Genomic DNA, 17904 nt, shown 5'->3' on the forward strand with positions numbered 1-17904 from the left:
CGTTAATCTGTCAACTTTCCTCCCCCTCCTCCAGTCCTAAAAACTGACAGTCCAGTTAAAATTTTACGCTCTTCGAGCAGATCCGCTTGCTAAAGGCGCGTCTTGCTTTCAGTGATGATATTAGGATACGATTGTCCTTGATGCACGATCAGTTCTTGGGGCGTGGGAGCGGTTAACTGGACGTGCTACGCCGCGCCATTGTCTTATCGCAGGACACCGTCAGCAGTGGTGAATATCCAGGCGCCCGCGTCGCTTGTGAGATCCGACCTGGGGTTGCTAAGGGCCTGTTTAGTTCCTAAATTTTTTTGCGCAGTACCCATTACATCGAATCTTGTGGCACATGCATGGAGTACTAAATGTAGACGAAAAAAAACTAATTGCACAGTTGGGTGAGAAATCGCGAGACGAAACTTTCGAACCTAATTAATCCATAATTAAACACTAATTGCCAAATAAAAACGAAACTACTACAGTAGCCAAAACCCAAAAAATTTTGGATCTAAACACGCCCTAAGATTAACCAAGCCTCCTCAAACAAGAAGCAATACAATACTAATAATAACAAAATAAAATATACCCCCCGTTTTGCCCGATCCGATGCGGCCTGGCTGGAACCACTTTCTACTCGATATGCGGCTTTGCTAATGCCAATGAATCTAGAAAAAAGTCTTGTTGGCTTCCTCGTTGCACAATCTACGCCCTACGACGAGCCGCGACTCGCCCCCTCTCGGGCGTCTCGACCTAAAGAGCCGCAGCCACCGCCGGCGCCGCCTTCCGCCACCAATGGTCCCCCTCCCTTTTCCTCCGACATCTCACCGGAGACAAAAAGGGGATGAGAATCCATCGTTCTCCGTAAGTTTTTCTAGTAGATTGAGTCCTTAGAGTTAGGATCTCTCCATGCCAAATTTATTGGTACTTGAGATTTATTTCCTCCTCCTTCTCTCCGGCGACGGTGGAAGGAAATGGTGAAATTGTTTTCTTCATGGCGGCTCTGTTGAAGATGAGGGCGACGACTACGGTGTCAGCAACTTCACCGGCTTGACGACATAGAGACCTTTCTTTCCGGACGGCGACATCAAGGCGGAGATGATGTTGCCGCCATAGAATAATTTTCTCCGATCTTTTCTCCATTTTGTCGTGGTTAAATCTGGCCACGACGAAGGACTAGGGAGAATAATTTTCAGATCAGCCTTCCTCATTCTTCGGTGGCAGAAAGAAGAAGGAAGAGACAAGAAAGAAGAAGTTTCTCAACTCCGCCCGCGGGAATATTGGCCGTCGTTCGTTGGGCATCTATTCTCAGGCCTTTTGCCGAGTGTTTGCCTGTGCGGTCATCCATATAAAGCGTCATACAAGTTTGGTTTTGAGATTTTAAGTTATTCACGGCGTGGATACAATTTAGATAAAAATATATTTCTGGATATATATAATATATTCCAGAGTGTTGGTAACGTGTCGATGTACCCAGATATTATATAATACAATTCTTCTTTCGTCTTAAAAAAAAATCTAGAAAAAAACTTTGCTCTGGATTTCTCGGGTGCACTCGCTAAATGGTCTTCCACGATCCACACGCTGCACTTCAGGAGGCGATGCGTATTCTGTACGATCGCCGTCGCGCGCTGTGACCATCAATGCGCCTCAGATCCCTAGATGAATTGAAGCTTGCGAGTTCGTGTTCCTTGTTTTCAGTGATGATTGACGTGGTAGGATTAAGCTTGACGCAACCCAAGAGCAACGAGTATAGTGCACGACTAGTAGTTCGGTCAGTGTGACTTGTGTTAGTGGTAGGATTAAGCTTGAAGACGGACTTTGTATCAAAATTTATAGAGCTTGATGGATCTACAATTTGCATTTGTAAGTTTTTTATTTTATAAATTATTTCAAGTGCCAAAAATTAATTTTAAGTTCTCAAATTTTGAAGTTCAATTTTTTTTCGAATGACCTTAGATGTTGACATTGATCTATATAAAACCTATAATTATTAATGCGATCTATAATTTGATAGTTGACATTTTTTATCATTTAGAGTCCTAAATATTTATTATGTTTTCTAAGATTTTGAATTCAAAATTAGAATTTTCAAACAACTTTATATATCATGTTAATGTCCAAAGTTGTTTGAAAATTCATTTTGAATTCCGGAATTTAAGAAAATAAAATGAATATTAGAACTCTAAATGACTCTAAAAAAATAAACTTCAAAGTTATCAATCGCATTGATAACTGCAAACTTTTGTGTAAACCATGTCAACATCCAAGGTCATTCAAAAATTCTAACTTTTAAATTTTAAAAATGAGAATTTAAAAGAGTCTGTGGTGCTCTAAACAATTTTAGTTAAAATTTTGTCAACTATAAAATTGTAGATCTTATTAAAATCCATAATTTTGATATAAAATTCATCTTCACCCAATTCATATATGAAAGTTATGATTTTTTTTATAACTATTAAAGGTCGGTTAGAATAGCCAGGGGCATAATAGTCACTTTTGATTTCTCCTCCCCCTCCACTCTATATTTTAATAGCTAAGCATCTCCATGAGTTTCCAAACATACTCACAATCTTAATTCTTTAGTAAGATTTGAGAAAACCGGCTCTCCAACAACTCCCTATCTCGACTCCCAATGTTTTCACACTTGAAAAATTTGACTCAATAGCGCTGAAATATACTCGCGCGTACTGATAAGCCAATTCGGAGGTAGAAGGACATGGGTAAAAAGAAGAGTAGGATAGGATTTTCAAAGCAAATATATAAGAGGGGAAGAAAGTATAAAAATGATTAGGATGATTTGAAAATAGTTTGAGATTCCCGTTGCAAAATTATCATCTACATTTTGGGAGTGAGATTTTAGAAATGTTAAAGGAACCCAACAAATGTGCTCCCAACTTTTTTTAGCCACTTGGAAAACTTATTGATTTGGCTATTGTTTTTGAAAAACTATTGAAGATGCTTAGTTTCCATAATTGAAAAATATTCTAGCAAAGAAAGAACATTGAGCCGTGTGCCAAATTTTACCCAATCGTACACACCCGAACAACTGTTGGTCGGGCTCGGCCTCCCTCCTGGCCCATTACCATTAGTAATCTCTACCCCCGGGAAACTGAGCCTAACACAGATTTGGTCTCCCGTAATGGAAAGGTAGGAAACGACTCGGCTTCCTGGACCTTCATCGCACAGAAAGGCCCATATGGAGCTACGGAGTAGAGCCTAATCCATCTCGATCCGCACGACAGCGGGCCACGCTGCAAGGCGCGAGCGCATGGCCGGCCGGCCGGCAAGGCGGCCCACGTGACACTCGCCCAGCCAGGCCGGCATGTCCTTCGCTCCTTCCTTCCCCACGACGCCGCAGCATGGCCGCCCCAGGAGGCAGACAGACACCACCACCAACCAATCCCCTCGTCTCGCACTCGGCCACATCCCCCGAAACTCCACAAAAATCTCCCCTCCCACCCACGCGGAGGGGGCAGCAGCCAGCAGCCGCAGCCGCGCGGCGCCACTGCCCTCACCCAAACGCCTCGCCTTGGCCGCCCCCTCGCCGCACCCCACACGGCCACACCCCCCTCCACTCCCCGACCGCGCCGAGCAGAGAGAGGATCACATGGCATCCGCCGTTTCGCTTCTCCTCCTCTCGCCCCCGCGCCAGCTCCGCCGCGACGGCACATCCCGCCTCCTCAGCACCCCGCACCGGCGAGTCCTCCTCTCCGCCCCCACCAGCGCGACCCCTCTTCGGCTCCTCTCCGCCGCGCCGCGCGCCTCCAACAATAACGAGGCCGTGAAGGCGCCCGACCGCCTCGTGGCCGCGGTCGCCTACCTCTACCCGTTCCTCGACGGCGCGCACCACGGCCGCTTCCTCCTCGCGCAGTTCCCCTTCTTCAGCGCGGTGCTCCGCCCGCTGGCCCCCGCGGCAAGGCTTTTCCACTCGTCGCCGCTCACGCCCTTCCTCCTCTTCCTCACGCTCTACTTCGCCGTCGTGCGGAACCAGCAGGCCTTCTCCCGCTTCGTCCGCTTCAATGCCATGCAGGCCGTCGTGCTCGACGTGCTGCTCATCTTCCCCGACCTGCTCGCGCAGTCGTTCGCGCCCTCCGGTGGGGTCGGGTTCGAGGTCTTCCAGAGCATGGAGAGCACGGTCTTCCTCTTCCTGCTCGTCTCCTTGGTCTACGGCGGGGGCGCCTGCCTGCTCGGGAAGACGCCACGGCTGCCCATTGTCGCAGATGCAGCCGAGCGCCAGGTGATGTGACTACAATTCCTTTCCTTCGAATCATGCTGATGGAAAGGGAAAGGGGATCTGATGATATGCAGAAACATCGCAATGGCTCCTTGGTGCTTGCAGCAAATCACAAGCTTAGTATAGTTTACAATTGCCTTGCTGTTTATATAGGTCTATCAATTGAATGGATGAACTGTGGGAGGTTGATACAATGACGTTGCAACCTAGTGTACTACCATATTTGTTGAATGGACAAATTTTGTGGGAGCAATACGTGTACACTGTTTTACAATCTGAGTTGCATTTACAAATGAGGAGGAATGTCTGAATCAGGGAGCCTTCTGATTACCCCACCTCCGCCAAGCAGCTTCCTTTGTATCCAAACGGAAGCTTAGGTCAGTAACTGTGATTGCAATATAAATAAAAGAATTGCATCAATTGTGAATTTCATCGGCGAAGTCCTGGGTCTGTTGTCGCCATAGTTTGAATTTCAGTTTGAGGTAGAGATCTAGCTTCTTTCGCACCGAAGCTTCTTGGTCACATGGATAGCATCTTCACATTCATGATCCTGTCAAGTGAGGGTAAAAAGAAGTGGTAAAGAAATGACTGATTCTGCGAATAAGCCATGACATAAGTCTAGCAACTTTGTAAACATTAACTTGCTGATATACTTTCATGTGCTATTATTACCTTCAAATCGTCATGTATATTGTTAGGTTCTGTTGCTCTTCTGTCCATACTGATCTCTACAGATATACTAGCTTGAGATGGATCTACTCCCGACCTTTTTAGTGCTTGCGTCAATCTATTTAGCAGCCTGTTATAAATAATGTTTTCTTCTGTTAGTTGCACATATAGCAAAATTATCATCGGTAAGCAACAGTAGTTTAGGAACAAACCCTTGAGAGTAAGCATCAGAAAGACTTTGAGTATCCTCATGGAGAGTTTGTTTCTCGTTCTTGCTTAGTGTTCTGTTGTCTGAATCAGAGGTTGACATGCTCAGCCATGGTGGCTGTTTGCTAGGTATGTTGTTGTCTGCATATTAAAGCTATTAGGCTTAGTAAATCAAGTTCTTGCCATGAGCTGTAGCAAGTGAAAGGTGGTAATGCAATGGAAGGTGGAAACTGGTAACTCACCTGCCCTGCTTTGTGCTGTGCTTGTTGGCTTTTGGGAAGAAATGTCGTTTGCACTAGTTTCTCTAGTGCTTTGTGTGTCGAAGAGAGCAGACGATGCCACTGTAGTTTGCTTGGAACCATACTGTTCTTTGTTCGTATCTTGTGTGGAAGCTGCTAATCCTCCTCCTTGGTTGATATCCTGCGAGACCATGAAAAAGAATAAAGAAAATTGCTATCATTGATATATCAGGGGTTCCATACTTCCATGTGATGTTCCTTTTCTTTTTTGAGGCGTGTGTGGGTGTGTGGAATTACCTCTGTGTTTTTCCAGCATGATCTGTAGTAAACTTTTGCCTAGCAAGGGAAAAAATAGTGGGCAAGTGAGTTAAAATCCAAATGTAGCCTTTTCGGCGTTCTTGTAGAAGCTGTGCATGATTATTGTGCAGTATTATGATGAAAATGGTAACGTGGCTATGTTTTAGTACCCATGGCATGGAGGAGTCCTCGTGATTCTTTTGTGGGTGGGCTGACTCGTACTTTTGGACCTTCTCTTGCAAGAACCTTATGTATTCAATAACCTGCGAGAAAATGTTCCACATGCTAAAATACTTGCTGTAACGTGCTTATCAGGATTCCAGTCTCCCCAGTTGCTGAGATTATTTGTTACTTAGAAATCTTTTTTATTATTATTTTTATCCTAGTTCCTACTAATGTGTTTTCATAGAATTGAACAAGGAGGATATTGCACCCAAAACTGGGATCAATAGGAGCATTTCAATGTCAACAAGGAGGATATTCCGCCCGCCAGCGCATCTCCGCTCCGGACGCCGACGGCTGGCGTGAGGTCTTGTCGCAGGGGTCGTTAAGCGGTGCCGGAGGGGCACGCCCCGCACGCACTGCATCGACGAACCAGCGGCCCCTACCCGCTATCCGGAGGATCTACGCGGGAAGTGCTTCAACTGTCTCTCCACCGCGCATAGGGTGGCAACCTGCAAGCTGCCTCCACGCTGCCTCCGATGCAAAGGGTTCTGACACCTCGCACGGGACTGTAAGCAGCGGCGGAAGGTGCCTCCTTCCGGCTCCGGCACAGTTGGTGCCCCAGAAGGCCGGCAACGACGCCCTGTCCTAGAGCGTATCTTGGGCAACCGGCCGCGTACTCAGGGCGACACGTCGAGCGCGGCTAGGGCTGTGCCGGGTGCAGTAGCTGCTATGCCAGGTGCGACCATGCGTGGCAGCGGTGGGCGCAGTCGGCGGGGGCGTCGGAGACGTCGACGCCGACTGAAGGGGGACGACACCGCTACGGCAACGAGTGTTGCCACCGACAGTCACGGGCGGTCGACAAGGGCCGCCCAAACGGCATCGGACTCCACCTCGGTCGCTGCTGGAACCGAGGCAAGGCACGGTGGGCTGACCAACGCGACGGGCGTGGTTGAACCCGACCCGTTGACGCTCACGTTGTACCTGGGCACCACATAGGATCGCGGCATCTCGAAGGACCCGATGGTTGAGGAGTTCGCAGCCTCGCTCGTCGGCAGACAAATCGTCGCGTGGCCTTCCCTTGAGCACCTCCCGTCAACTTCGACGACCCCCAGCTTTCGGATGAGGCACCGGCGGTGGTGGCCCCCCAGCTGGAGGATGCGGTAGCCTCCTGTGTGCTGCGGACACCACCCCCACGCCTTGTTCAGCGGGCAGTGGACTCGACGAAGACACGCGGTCGACCTCACGGTGGATGGCCCTTCCAGTTCACCACCAGGGGTTACCCTCCAGGCTGTGGATAACGACGACTCTGGCAAAAGACGCCTCGACAGCTTCATCAACAATGTCACGCGTAAGAGGGACTATCCGCTGATTCGCGAGCCTCCCAAGCAGCCTCCTGCTAAGCCGGTACTGCCGTGGCGGAGCAGGCGGTTGGCGGCTCAGAGCCTCTCCCAAGTGCCAGCTTCCAAGCGAGGTGAGGTGCTGATCATGCAGCGTATGGGCTACACCAGGGGTCCATCTGCGTCATCCGCTTCGGAGTTGGAGGCTTTTGACAGGCTCTTCGACGGCAACCTGACTACGTCTGAAGCCGAGGCGTGGACGACCTCTTCCCGGCCGTTGGAAAGACACCGTTCAGGCAGTCACGAAGACGCAAGGCCACAAGCTGCGTTGATATTGATTGTTTCTTTTTATGTAATATCGAAACATGAGGTCTTTTGCTAGGATGGTCCAGCTTCGGTTGTGTCAGGTCGACCTCCTTTGGTGCTCGATAGAAGCGCGTTGTATGTTTCTTTAAAGGCAACGTATCAGGTGCAGACCAACCAATCTGTGCAAACTTGGAAACTACCAATCAGGACCACTAGATGCCGATCCAATGGATGGGGTGAGAGGTGGGATTTTTTTGCACTTAAGCCCCCCACCTGCCGGTCTTTTTTTTTTTTTTGCGCTTAAGCCCTCTCACCCCATCCATTGGATCAACATTTAGTGATCATGATTGGTAATTTCCTCACAGGTTAGTTAGTTTGCACCTGATATATTGTCTTCTTTAAACTCTTCTCCTTAATACAATGACCTTTGCGTATTCGAGAAAAAAAGTTCGCTATGAGATTTCTGTCGTGGGAAGGTTAGCGATCTATTTACCTCAAGAAGGAAAGATGCCTTGTCCCTCTTCTGATCACCGTGTGGCATGAGTTCCCGAAGTATTTCGAGCCTAAACCAGAGCATACACATGTTAAAATACATTTCCAATATCGCATCTCATGTATCAGCTGTTGGGGGAAAAAATCAAGATTTGTGTGTTGATGACAAGTTACATGTCATGATGTAACTATAACATGTTGAGCAGGCAGCTGGTTCACTCAGTTTCACTATGTTCTGGCTAAATCGATTTTTTACTTTCTGATCTGCTGAATGTAATTCAAAATGGAGATTCGACCTCAGCGAGCTTGCCTGTCATTTATCTTTGTCCTTCTCCGCTGCTCCGTAGCGGAATGCTTGGATCTCGGTGTGCTGGGCCCCTGATCAGCGCTGCTGCCGCTGCTTCTGCTTCTCCCCTCCCCTCCTCTCGCGCCTGAACATGCAGGGCGGTGTAATAAAGGGTCTGAATTCTGAAAGACTGAACCCAATCCAAGTGAACAAAAACAGCAGCATATGGAGTATATAGCAATTTTACCTCTGGATCTTTGGTCCATGCCAGAATCTTGCCACATTGTGGCCGGACCGCTGTGAGCCCTGGCTCCCGATTCTGTTCCGTGCGGCGGGCCCTCCGTTCTGGAAACATGGACGGCAGGAGGAAAGGCACCCCTGACGACGACGCCATGGCCGGCGGCTTCTCCCCTCGACTGAGTCGCAGCAGATGCCACCTGCCTGATGCTGAACGTCCCGACGCCACCCGGTAAGACACGCTCCTCCGAGTCCGCCTCCAACCCCGACGACGGTGCCACGCCGATCGCTCCGCCGCTGTCGCCGTCGCCGCCGCCGCGCCGCTTGCCCAGCTTCAGGGGCTTCAGTGAATTGTATACCCCCAATTCGTACCCTGCAGCTGCAGTGAAATGGCTTAGGTTATCATTACGTAGTAAGTCGACGTGAATTATGAACCGAGACGCTTGCATACCTTGGGAGGAATGCTGCACCGGCGACGAGGAGCCTCCTCCGGTGTGGAGCGACAGGAAATCGTGAGCCGGCTTCTCTCCTGCGGATCACGGGCACGTCAAATTCAGCGGAAGAGAGAGTAGTGAAGGTAGAGAGGCCAGCTTAGCGGTGAGAGCAAGACGAAGAAAGGAACACGTCGAAGCCTCTAGCTAGCTCTGACGACATCCATTCTAGCTAGTCCGTACCTTGGAAGAGCTGCATTTTGGCACGCGCGCGGGCACGGGAACCGAGAGATCTCTGGCGCCTGCCTGCCTGCCAAAGCCTGCCGCTGCAGCAGAAAGATGGTGCCTGGATCTTGCTGCCTGCTGGCTAGTACCGACGCCCGACGGAATGTGTGGCGAATTCGGCTGTCGACTCCGCTCCGCGGAGCTTATTATAGTCAGGTGGAGGAGGGAGCGGGGAGCCAGGGGGATGAGATCGAAGATGGCCGAGAGGTAAGCCTGCTGTCTGTCAGCCTGTCAGTGTGTCTGATTGTGTCTTCAGTGTTTTATCTCTTGAAATGTGGAGTATCTTCGAAACTTTATACTACAACATAACAGCAACTCAGCAAGGAGGTCAGATATGATTATGTGCAGGCACGGAGCCAGCGGTGGGGCTAGGGGGGCTCCAGCCCCCCCCCCACCGCTCACGAGCAAGCGAAGCCCCGTAGAGCCGACATCTGAAATTTCAGCTGTAGATGTACAGGTAGGAGGGGTTGAGATTTGCTGAACCTCTTTTTTTTTGCTAATTGCCGTTGTTTAGCCCCTCCTAAATTTTTTGTTAGCTTTGTCCCTGATTATGTGAAGGCTTTTAGCGTGTCTAGCACGCTGGGCTGCTACGTGCCTGTCGGCAAAGTAACTACAAACATGTCCGGGATGAATAATGATCCTAATGAATTAACGGCTAGCGCGTGTTCGATGACAGCCAGTGGCGGATGCACGATGCGGGATAAGGGAGGGCTAAAACAATGGAGATGTTGATTTGCATGAAGATTTAATGATGAAATCAAGCTTTTGCTATAGTGATTAGGCGAAATCAAGACATTAGGGGGGCTGGAGCCCCCCAGCTCCCCTTTGGATCCGCCACTGATGACAGCTGACGTTACCACCGCTAATTGCGGCACAAACGATAGCATAAGCAACCGATCCAACTCCCTTGGAGTAAAAAAACCATGAAAATACCACTGCTCACGCTCACGTAGGAGAAAACTGGATGAGAGAGAGAGAGAGAGAGGAGCGGAAAGGAAGAGGCTCCTCCGTCCGTCCAGGCTAGCTCACGTGCTCCACCAGTGCGGAGACGAAGCTGTACACCGCCTTGCCGGTGGGCCTTCCTTGCCTGCCCGGCCGCCCCTTTCCTTTCCTTTCCCTCTCCTCTCCCCATCCGATCCGTTGCGCGCACATGCCCAGCCACCGAGGCTGCTGCTGGTGCTGGCTGCGCTGCGCGAGACACCCGCGCTTTCCGGCTAGCTAGCTAGCAAGCTAGGTGGCGCGTCACGCGTGGTCGATCGCGTGCCTCTCCGCCTCCGCTCCCGCTCCGCGCGCGCTCACAGTCACAGGCCGGCCTCATGCTCATGTGCCGCGCGCGTCGTGCTAGCGCGCCTAGCAAACCACCAATTGGTCGAGCGCGACATGCACCGCCGCGCTGCGCCGGCCTGGCCTAGCTTCACGCACGCACGAGGCACGATCCGCGAGCCAGCTAGCTAGCGCGCGCACCTGCCGGTGCCGATCCATCCTGCTGCTGATGCCGCCAGCTAGCCAGCCAGCGCGCTTCGCCACGTTGCTGCCGCCCTCCACCAGCGGGGTGGTGGTGGTGGCGGCGGCCTTTACAACCAGGAGCCCCTCGAGAGCGATCCAAAAGTAGTGCGCCAATGTGGCTAGCTTAGCTAGAGCACGAGAGCTCGCTCGATCTCATGGCATGACCGCGCGGGACGGACCGGATCGATCGGCCGGGCGGCCGGGCGGGGAGACACGGCACGTTCGACCGCGACGCGTGGCCTGCCCTGGCTCTGGTGTACCCGGCCGGCGCCACGGCGCGCGCGGAGACGATGGGGGCGGTGAGTGAGATGAGGTGGGCGCGCCACGTCACGTCACGGCGGATCAGCGCGTGTACGATGTGCCCCGGCCGACGCAGCTGCTGCTGCCCGGCCTATGCGTGCATGCGCCTGTCGCCGTCAGCGATCGCGCGTAGGTACCACGGTGCACGTGCCGCCGCTGGTGGGGCGACGCCTACTACTACATGGGTCCGGCTCCGGCCGGTCCATCAACGGTGACACGGACGGTGCGGTGCATGCATGAACCCAACAAACGTACTGCGCGGTCCCATGATCGCATCACCTGCAGTTTGCTGTAGCACACGTACGGTACCTCCGTCCGTCCCTCCCTGGCGCGTGAAGTGAAAGTGAAACTGAACTCAAACCACGGGCGTCTCGCCAACAACCATGGCCCGTGTGCGTCGACTCACTCAAGTCACCTGCGCGATCAAATCTGGCGAAGCGATGGATAGCTAGCCAGCTCGTGTTCATCGCCCCGTTGGCTTGACTTATAAGCTGTATTTTTTTAGCCAACGAACAGTATTTTTCTCTCACAACAAATCAACAAACGGTGCTTTCAGTTATGGCTTATCAGTCAAGCGAACAGGGCACATGATCCTATAGCTAGGGCCGCACCTATAGTAGCTAAGTAGGTGAGGCATCAGCGGCTAAGTGCCTAGCTTAGCAACAGGCTCCCAGTCGTTGCGGCAAATACGACAAGGCGCATGTGTCTCGCACAACTCGGGAAGCTTCGCGGTCGTTTCCTCTTGCGGCGGCGTAGCAGTAGCAAAACATGCATGGGGAGGATGATTCTTCAGCCCTTGTTTAGTTGGATCCCAAAATCCAAAAAGTTGCTACAGTACCTGTCACATTGAATGTTTGCGGTCCGTGCACGGAGCATTAAATGTAGACGAAAAGAAAAACTAATTGCACAGTTTGGTGGGAAATTGCGAGACGAACGTTTTAAGCCTAATTAGTCAATGTTTGGACACTATTTGCCAAATAAAAACGAAGATGCTACAGTAGCCCCAAAATCCAAATTTCGCGAACTAAACAAGGGCTCAGTTCAGATCGACGTTTAAATGATGGGATCCGATGGATCGATCAAATCATTGGGAGGTCAGTGGATGGCGTCGTGCTCTGCACTGCTCTGATCGGAACATTCCCTCTGCCACTCTCTGCAAGCTGAGGAATCCGTTTAGGGATCCGTAAACAACTCCCGGCGCCGATTAGTTTATCAGCTCCCGGTGGGTTAACATAGTGCTGCTCGCCACTCAGATCTGACCCCTAACGAGGCTTGGGGTCCTAACGAGGCTTGGGGTTTTGGGCCTTGTTTAGATGATGGTTGGGAATCAGTATTTGGCACTGTAGCAGTTTCGTTTGTATTTGACAATTATTGTCCAATCATGACCTAACTAGGCTCAAAAGATTCGTCTCGTAATTTACAATCAAACTGTATAATTAGTTATTTTTTTTATCTACATTTAATACTCCATACATGTGTCCAAAAATTTAATGTGATGGAGAGATAGTGAAAAAACTTGGAATCTAAACTAGGCCTTGGCATCACGTGGCCAACGCATCCATCCAACACCGGGAGCGGTGGCAGTAGCGGTAGGGGTAGCGCTTGCTTTGTTGCTGCCTGCCCAAGTGCCCAGTGCCCAGTGCCCCTGCCTGCAGGAGTAACAAACAAATCACCAGTCGGCACTCGGCGGTAGTAACCGGCTTCCGGCTATTAAGTGCCGAGATGGCCGGGGCGCTGATGATTTGCTTGTGGGCTGCTTTTCGGGTTAGATTACGGGACACGGATCTGTTTTTTAGGGGAGGGGCACGTGGATTTGGGGCTTTTGCAAGTGAGTTGTCCCCGTCATGGCGTGGGTGCCGCCGGCACGTGACTGGCCCGTCGATTTGGATTTCTGATTAGTGATGATAGCCACTAATCGGAGCTCACCACACAAGCTATACGGGTCGCGACTCAAGTGTACCAATAGAGAGGGTGCACCGCGAATTAAGAAGTGCTAAACGCACTAAAATTCTCCAGTGCTAACCGGAAAATTGCACCAAATAATAAAAACAGAGAGCATGTTTTTTGGCCAGCTTCGAGAGTACACATCGTATTTCTCCGGTGCATCGCCCCCCTCAACAGAGAATCTATACAGTAATGGCTAGTTGGTTGTTTGGGTTTGTAGATGGGCACCAGATTTCTCAGGTTGTCGGTGCCAAAAGTGACCAACACGTAAATATTTATAGTTTTGCTGTACGTTTTGACCGGATATGACCTAGCACTCAATGACACAGGGTTTACACTGGTCCAGGCAACGTGCCCTACGTCCAGTTTGAGTCGGTCGGTGACTTTATTCATGAGCCCAGGTGCTTGAAGTTTGCTGCGGCGTTACAAACGAGAGGGAGTAAGATAGGGGGTATCAGAGGTCTGGTCGGACTTCAGACCGAAGGGCCAAGAGTGACGGGAGCTCCGATGTGCGCTAAGTGTTCGAACGTATGTTTTGTTTGGCTTTAGGGTTCTAGAGCCAAGCAAAGAGAATCAGAATGATCCGTCTGTTGTTTGTTGGAATCGTCTATGTGAATCGATCGTCCTCTTTTTGGAGAGAGCGCATCCCCTTTTATGGATAAAGGTGACGGCTTTACAAGAGAGAGAGTGCGCTACCTAGTCTTGTTGCCCACACCGTCGGGTACGAGATGGTTTGTCGGCGCCTACAATATTGTTGACGTCCTGATGCATGTGGTTAGTTCCATCGTGTTCTTCTGGTATGGCCAATGTCGGCGCCTAACATATTGTAGGACAAATGTCGACGCCTATAACATTGTTCGTGTTCTGACACGTCTAGAAGGTTGCGGAGCACCCTTCTGACATGACCTGACAGTACTGTCTCGCAGGTGTGCTGGGTACGGTCCTCGGTATTGCGGTTTGACTTCAGCGTCCTGCCTTACTTGCTCCACTGACTCTTTGGGTCCTTACCGAGCGGACGTCCCCGTTCGGTTGTTTCCCAGTCGGCTCCGACCGCAATGGTCGGAGAAGAGCTGTAAGCAGAGGTTCGGTGTCCTTCTGGTCGGAGAGGCAAGTCGGAGTCGAAAGCGAGCGTCGTCCCTCCTTGGCCAGGCCTTTCGGTTGAAGAGGCGGGCCGGAGTCGGAGGCGAGCGTCGTCCCTCCTTTGCCAGGCCTTCCAGTCGGAGAGGCGGGTCGGAGTCGGAAGCGAGCGTCGTCCCTCCTTGGCCAAGCCTTTCGGTCGGAGACTGGATTGCCCTTCCGGCCTGTCGTTGGGTATCTGGGCCAGCCCAGGAGTTGCGCGTTGTTCGCAACGTCGTCTGCTGGGCCGAGCTTTTGCTGGGAAGCAGGTCCATTAGGGACCCCGGGTTTATGAACCCGATAGGAGCCCCGAGCCCCCGGGCGATTCAGATAGAATCATCTGGGGGATTTTTGGTTTTGACAGCGGGTGCGCGCAAGCGCACCCTCGAGTGTAGCCCCCGAGCCCCCGGGCAATTCGGGTAGAATCGTCTGGGGGGTTTTCATCTTTCCAGCGGGGAATTCTTCATTTTGACAGCGGGTGCGCGCGAGCGCACCCGTGGGTGTAGCCCCCAAGCCTACGTCCGACTGGCGAGTCGGTTGGAGGTTGAGCATCTTAGTACTCTTTCGGGGTGTTCGCCCGTGTTTGTCCCACCCGTGACCTACGTGGTCGGTTGATTTCCCGAGTCGGTGTTGGGCGACCTGAGCCCCTGAGCCCCGTTGAGCTTGGTAGGTGTGGCAGAACTGCCTAATTTAATGCTTCCCAGGAGTACTTGTCTTCTATTAGACACTAAGTACTCAAGGGAGGGCACCAAATTACGCGGTCCCGTCGGGCACACCCCAAGGGAGAACCCGAAAATCCACATTTTTCCATCAGGATCACAAATGAGAGAATAAAGCTTACATTATTTTTAACCATTTCTTACATCACTTTTAATACAACATCAGAGTATAATATTTATTGTTATAACAGCGGAATGTAATCATATTATCAGAGTTATGAACAATTTAATTGACCAGCGAAATATAAACATGCGAACAGAGTTACAGTAGAATTAAACATCAATTTATGACATAATGAAATATTGATATATAAACTACGACAACAGATTATAAAACTTCCATTTAATAAAACATTTGGTGAGAGTTATAAATAAAAACTATGATCGCAGCATAAAGGAATCCCCTCTGAGCCCACCAGGAGGAATCCACACATAAGGGTCAGCTCTAGCATTCACCTGTTACCTGCAACAGGAGAAAATAAAACCCTGAGTACTCAATTATACTCAGCAAGACTTACCCGACAGGAGAAAAGAAAAGACTCTAAGGATATGCAAGGCTATCTGGCTTGTGGGTTTATTGTATCTGCAGGAAGCATTACTAAGCGTGCGTTCTTATATTCGATTTTTATTGGCAGTCACATTAGTTCATTAACTAACCATTCTATATAAGCACTTGTGCTACTTTCAAGCAAGTGGTAAGCAATTAGAATCAGTTTACCATCTTTCATCTTTAAGTTCTTACTACGTTGCTAGACTGTAGACAAGTCGTACCGACACGGTGGCGATTCACGAATCAATGAGCCCAGCTAGGTATCCCGAAACACACGCCTCGCTTGTACCCCAGGCACAAGCAGGACCAACTCACTACCCTCCTATCACGGGGTCTAGGTCTCCGTCCAAACTGGGACTCCAAACCCCCACCCCTGAGTCTCGGACTCAGTGCGGTGCAAGGATCTCCACCCAAAAGCCACCCTAACAGTTGGTCTGGAAAGAGCCGGAACCCATGACAAGAGAGTAACAAGTCTTCCCTACGCCCATACCCAAATATGTGCTTGTGATAATAAGTCTGTGACCTGCCTAGAACCTAATACAACGATCAGTCCTTAACCAACATAGACAGGGAAAACAGTGTAACCAAGCTATGTCCCGTTGGCCGCAGGACACAACCTCTTACACCCACCAATACCCAAACCATATCCCTACCCGGTCTTCATTTTTCCTTTCCACCATTTATATTTTCAAGTGATAATAATACAGTAATATATTTCCTATCTCTCGCGAGTGACAGGCAATCACTCGACTTCTACTGGAGTCCTATAGCAAAGCAATCTACATGATCCTATCATACTAGTAAGACTCATAGGATAAGGATTTATATATGCAAGTGGGTTTCATTCAACTCCTTAAAACTTAATGCACAAATATATTTTAAAGTACAGAAAAGTAGGAGTTATGCACCGGGGCTTGCCTGGGTAAAATATAACCAAAAGTTAGCATTCTATCTTGGTGACATGATCATCGAGACACCATCTTCTCCGATACTCTAGATGACTCCACGATCCATCACCGTCCCTATTGTGGTATGCAATGCGATGCAGAGATGATGCAATAGTTAATTAACAAGGCAACAACAACTCTTACAACAGAGTACATACTAGGAACTAACAAGCTAGCTCTAATGACTAACATACTAATCTATGTATCTACATCGTCAAGAAAGATATCATTTCCGAACAAGTGTTTTAGTTATACAAACCCAAGTTGTTTTGTTATTCCATTCTATCGATTTAATCTTTATTCAAAATAGGGCATCATTATTGATCTAGCAAACTAATTATTCTAGAGCTACAAAAACTACAGTGAGCAGCTAATAATATTAGTAATTTACTGTAAAATTTTTAGAGTCAACACTATCACCGATTTACCACGAAAATTCCTACAAGTTGACATTTTAACAATACTAAACATCTTAAATTAATTAGAGCAACCCTGGAAACATTTTAAAACTAGATGAACCAAATACGCTACTAGATAGATCATAATTTTGAGGAACTTAACAAAATTAGTTTTATAATTTTTGGACAACTACACAAATTTATATTGATTTTACAAGTTTATTTCCAAAACTAAATTAGCAATTGCTTTAGAAAACTAAAGGGCCAGTTGCCACCAAATCAGCCCACGTGGACGTGCGGCCTAGGCGCACAGCGCACGCACATGGCCCAGACATGGGCGTGCAAGGCCGGCCCAGGCGGGGCGCCGAGCAGGCCTCGGCCGCGGAGGCGCAAGGTGAGTGTCCCATCAGGCCAGCCTAGGCGGGCAGGCGGCGGTAACTGCGCGGGCGGCCTAGGTGGGCAGGCGGTGGTAACGGCACGGGCGGCCCACCAGACAGAAACGGCTGGCCCACGCACGGTGGCCAACTTGCATGAAAGCCCCAGAAAGGTCCCTATGTGGTTTTGGTAATTGAGTGACAACCTAGGTGGACTAATTGTGTTTATATGAGATACACATGTGATTAGTCTACAAGTACATGTGTGTGAGCAACATATGCCATGAAGGTGAAAATGGCTTGGAGATGTTGTAAAGCTCATACATGTGATGATGAAGGAGCTTATTGCACATAAGACATGACATTGAGTCATGTGATCAAGGTGGAGAAGATCAAGACAATACTTGGCTTGATGGACCGGTTGCAAGCGTGAAGGGCAAGTCAGAGGCTTTGGAGTGATGGACCGTGTGACGGTGAAGCTTGAGCAAGACTTGGCGCCGATGAACGAAGGCAACGGTGAAAAGCAAGTGAGGTCAAGATCGATGAACCAATATGATCACGTGATGATATGGAGTGGATCATATCATTGTTGATCATGTTGGTGCATGTGTTGCATCGACATTGGAGGAGATGGGATGAAATGCGCAAGGCAAAGGTATAACCTAGGGCATTTCATTTCACCCGTCATAGGTGTGTAGAGAAGTTTATGACCGGGTTTAGGATAGATGGCCGTACTATCAAGAGGGGCAAACTTGTTTGCATATCGGTCATCTAGTGCCACTCGAGTGATCTAACTTTGCATCGTCGCTAGGATCGAGTGGCGTGGCAAGTTGAGTGGCTAACATCCTTTGGGAAATGATTGTGAAAATGCTAA

At 49.7% G+C, this 17904-nt stretch overlaps 2 protein-coding genes across 3 annotated transcripts; one reads left to right on the forward strand and one right to left on the reverse strand.

Moving 5' to 3' along the window:
- The first annotated feature begins 3403 nt into the window (after nucleotides 1–3403).
- LOC136478013 (protein TIC 20-v, chloroplastic-like) lies at nucleotides 3404–4480 on the forward strand. The gene has a single exon (XM_066476335.1). The coding sequence runs from the start codon at nucleotides 3599–3601 to the stop codon at nucleotides 4235–4237; it is 639 nt and encodes a 212-aa protein (XP_066332432.1). The 5' UTR covers nucleotides 3404–3598; the 3' UTR covers nucleotides 4238–4480.
- Nucleotides 4481–4626: 146 nt separating this feature from the next.
- On the reverse strand, nucleotides 4627–9419 carry LOC136478012 (transcription factor BIM2-like). Of its 2 annotated transcripts, XM_066476332.1 has the most exons (11): nucleotides 9135–9419; nucleotides 8912–8989; nucleotides 8471–8839; nucleotides 8248–8368; nucleotides 7939–8008; nucleotides 5808–5900; nucleotides 5638–5676; nucleotides 5344–5521; nucleotides 5107–5242; nucleotides 4898–5024; nucleotides 4627–4775 (listed from the first exon to the last, which is right to left on the reverse strand). In XM_066476332.1, exons 1-11 carry the CDS (start codon nucleotides 9148–9150, stop codon nucleotides 4716–4718), a joined length of 1287 nt encoding a protein of 428 aa, XP_066332429.1. In that variant the 5' UTR covers nucleotides 9151–9419; the 3' UTR covers nucleotides 4627–4715. The 2 variants fall into 2 exon arrangements, with proteins under 2 accessions (XP_066332429.1, XP_066332430.1); XM_066476333.1 differs by lacking the exons at nucleotides 5638–5676; nucleotides 5808–5900.
- Nucleotides 9420–17904: the final 8485 nt, after the last annotated feature.

Source organism: Miscanthus floridulus, chromosome 8 (genome assembly GCF_019320115.1).
Source record: "Miscanthus floridulus cultivar M001 chromosome 8, ASM1932011v1, whole genome shotgun sequence".
NCBI lineage: Eukaryota > Viridiplantae > Streptophyta > Magnoliopsida > Poales > Poaceae > Miscanthus > Miscanthus floridulus.

Excerpts from the sequence above, each read along its gene's own strand:
- LOC136478013 (XM_066476335.1), top strand. The coding sequence starts at position 3,599 with ATGGCATCCGCCGTTTCGCTTCTCCTCCTCTCGCCCCCGCGCCAGCTC.
- LOC136478012 (XM_066476332.1), bottom strand. Across the intron at positions 5,025-5,106 it reads TCTGATGCTTACTCTCAAGG|GCTGCTAAATAGATTGACGC; the intron begins GTTTGTTCCTAA and ends TATTTATAACAG. Across the intron at positions 4,776-4,897 it reads ATATACATGACGATTTGAAG|GATCATGAATGTGAAGATGC; the intron begins GTAATAATAGCA and ends CTCACTTGACAG.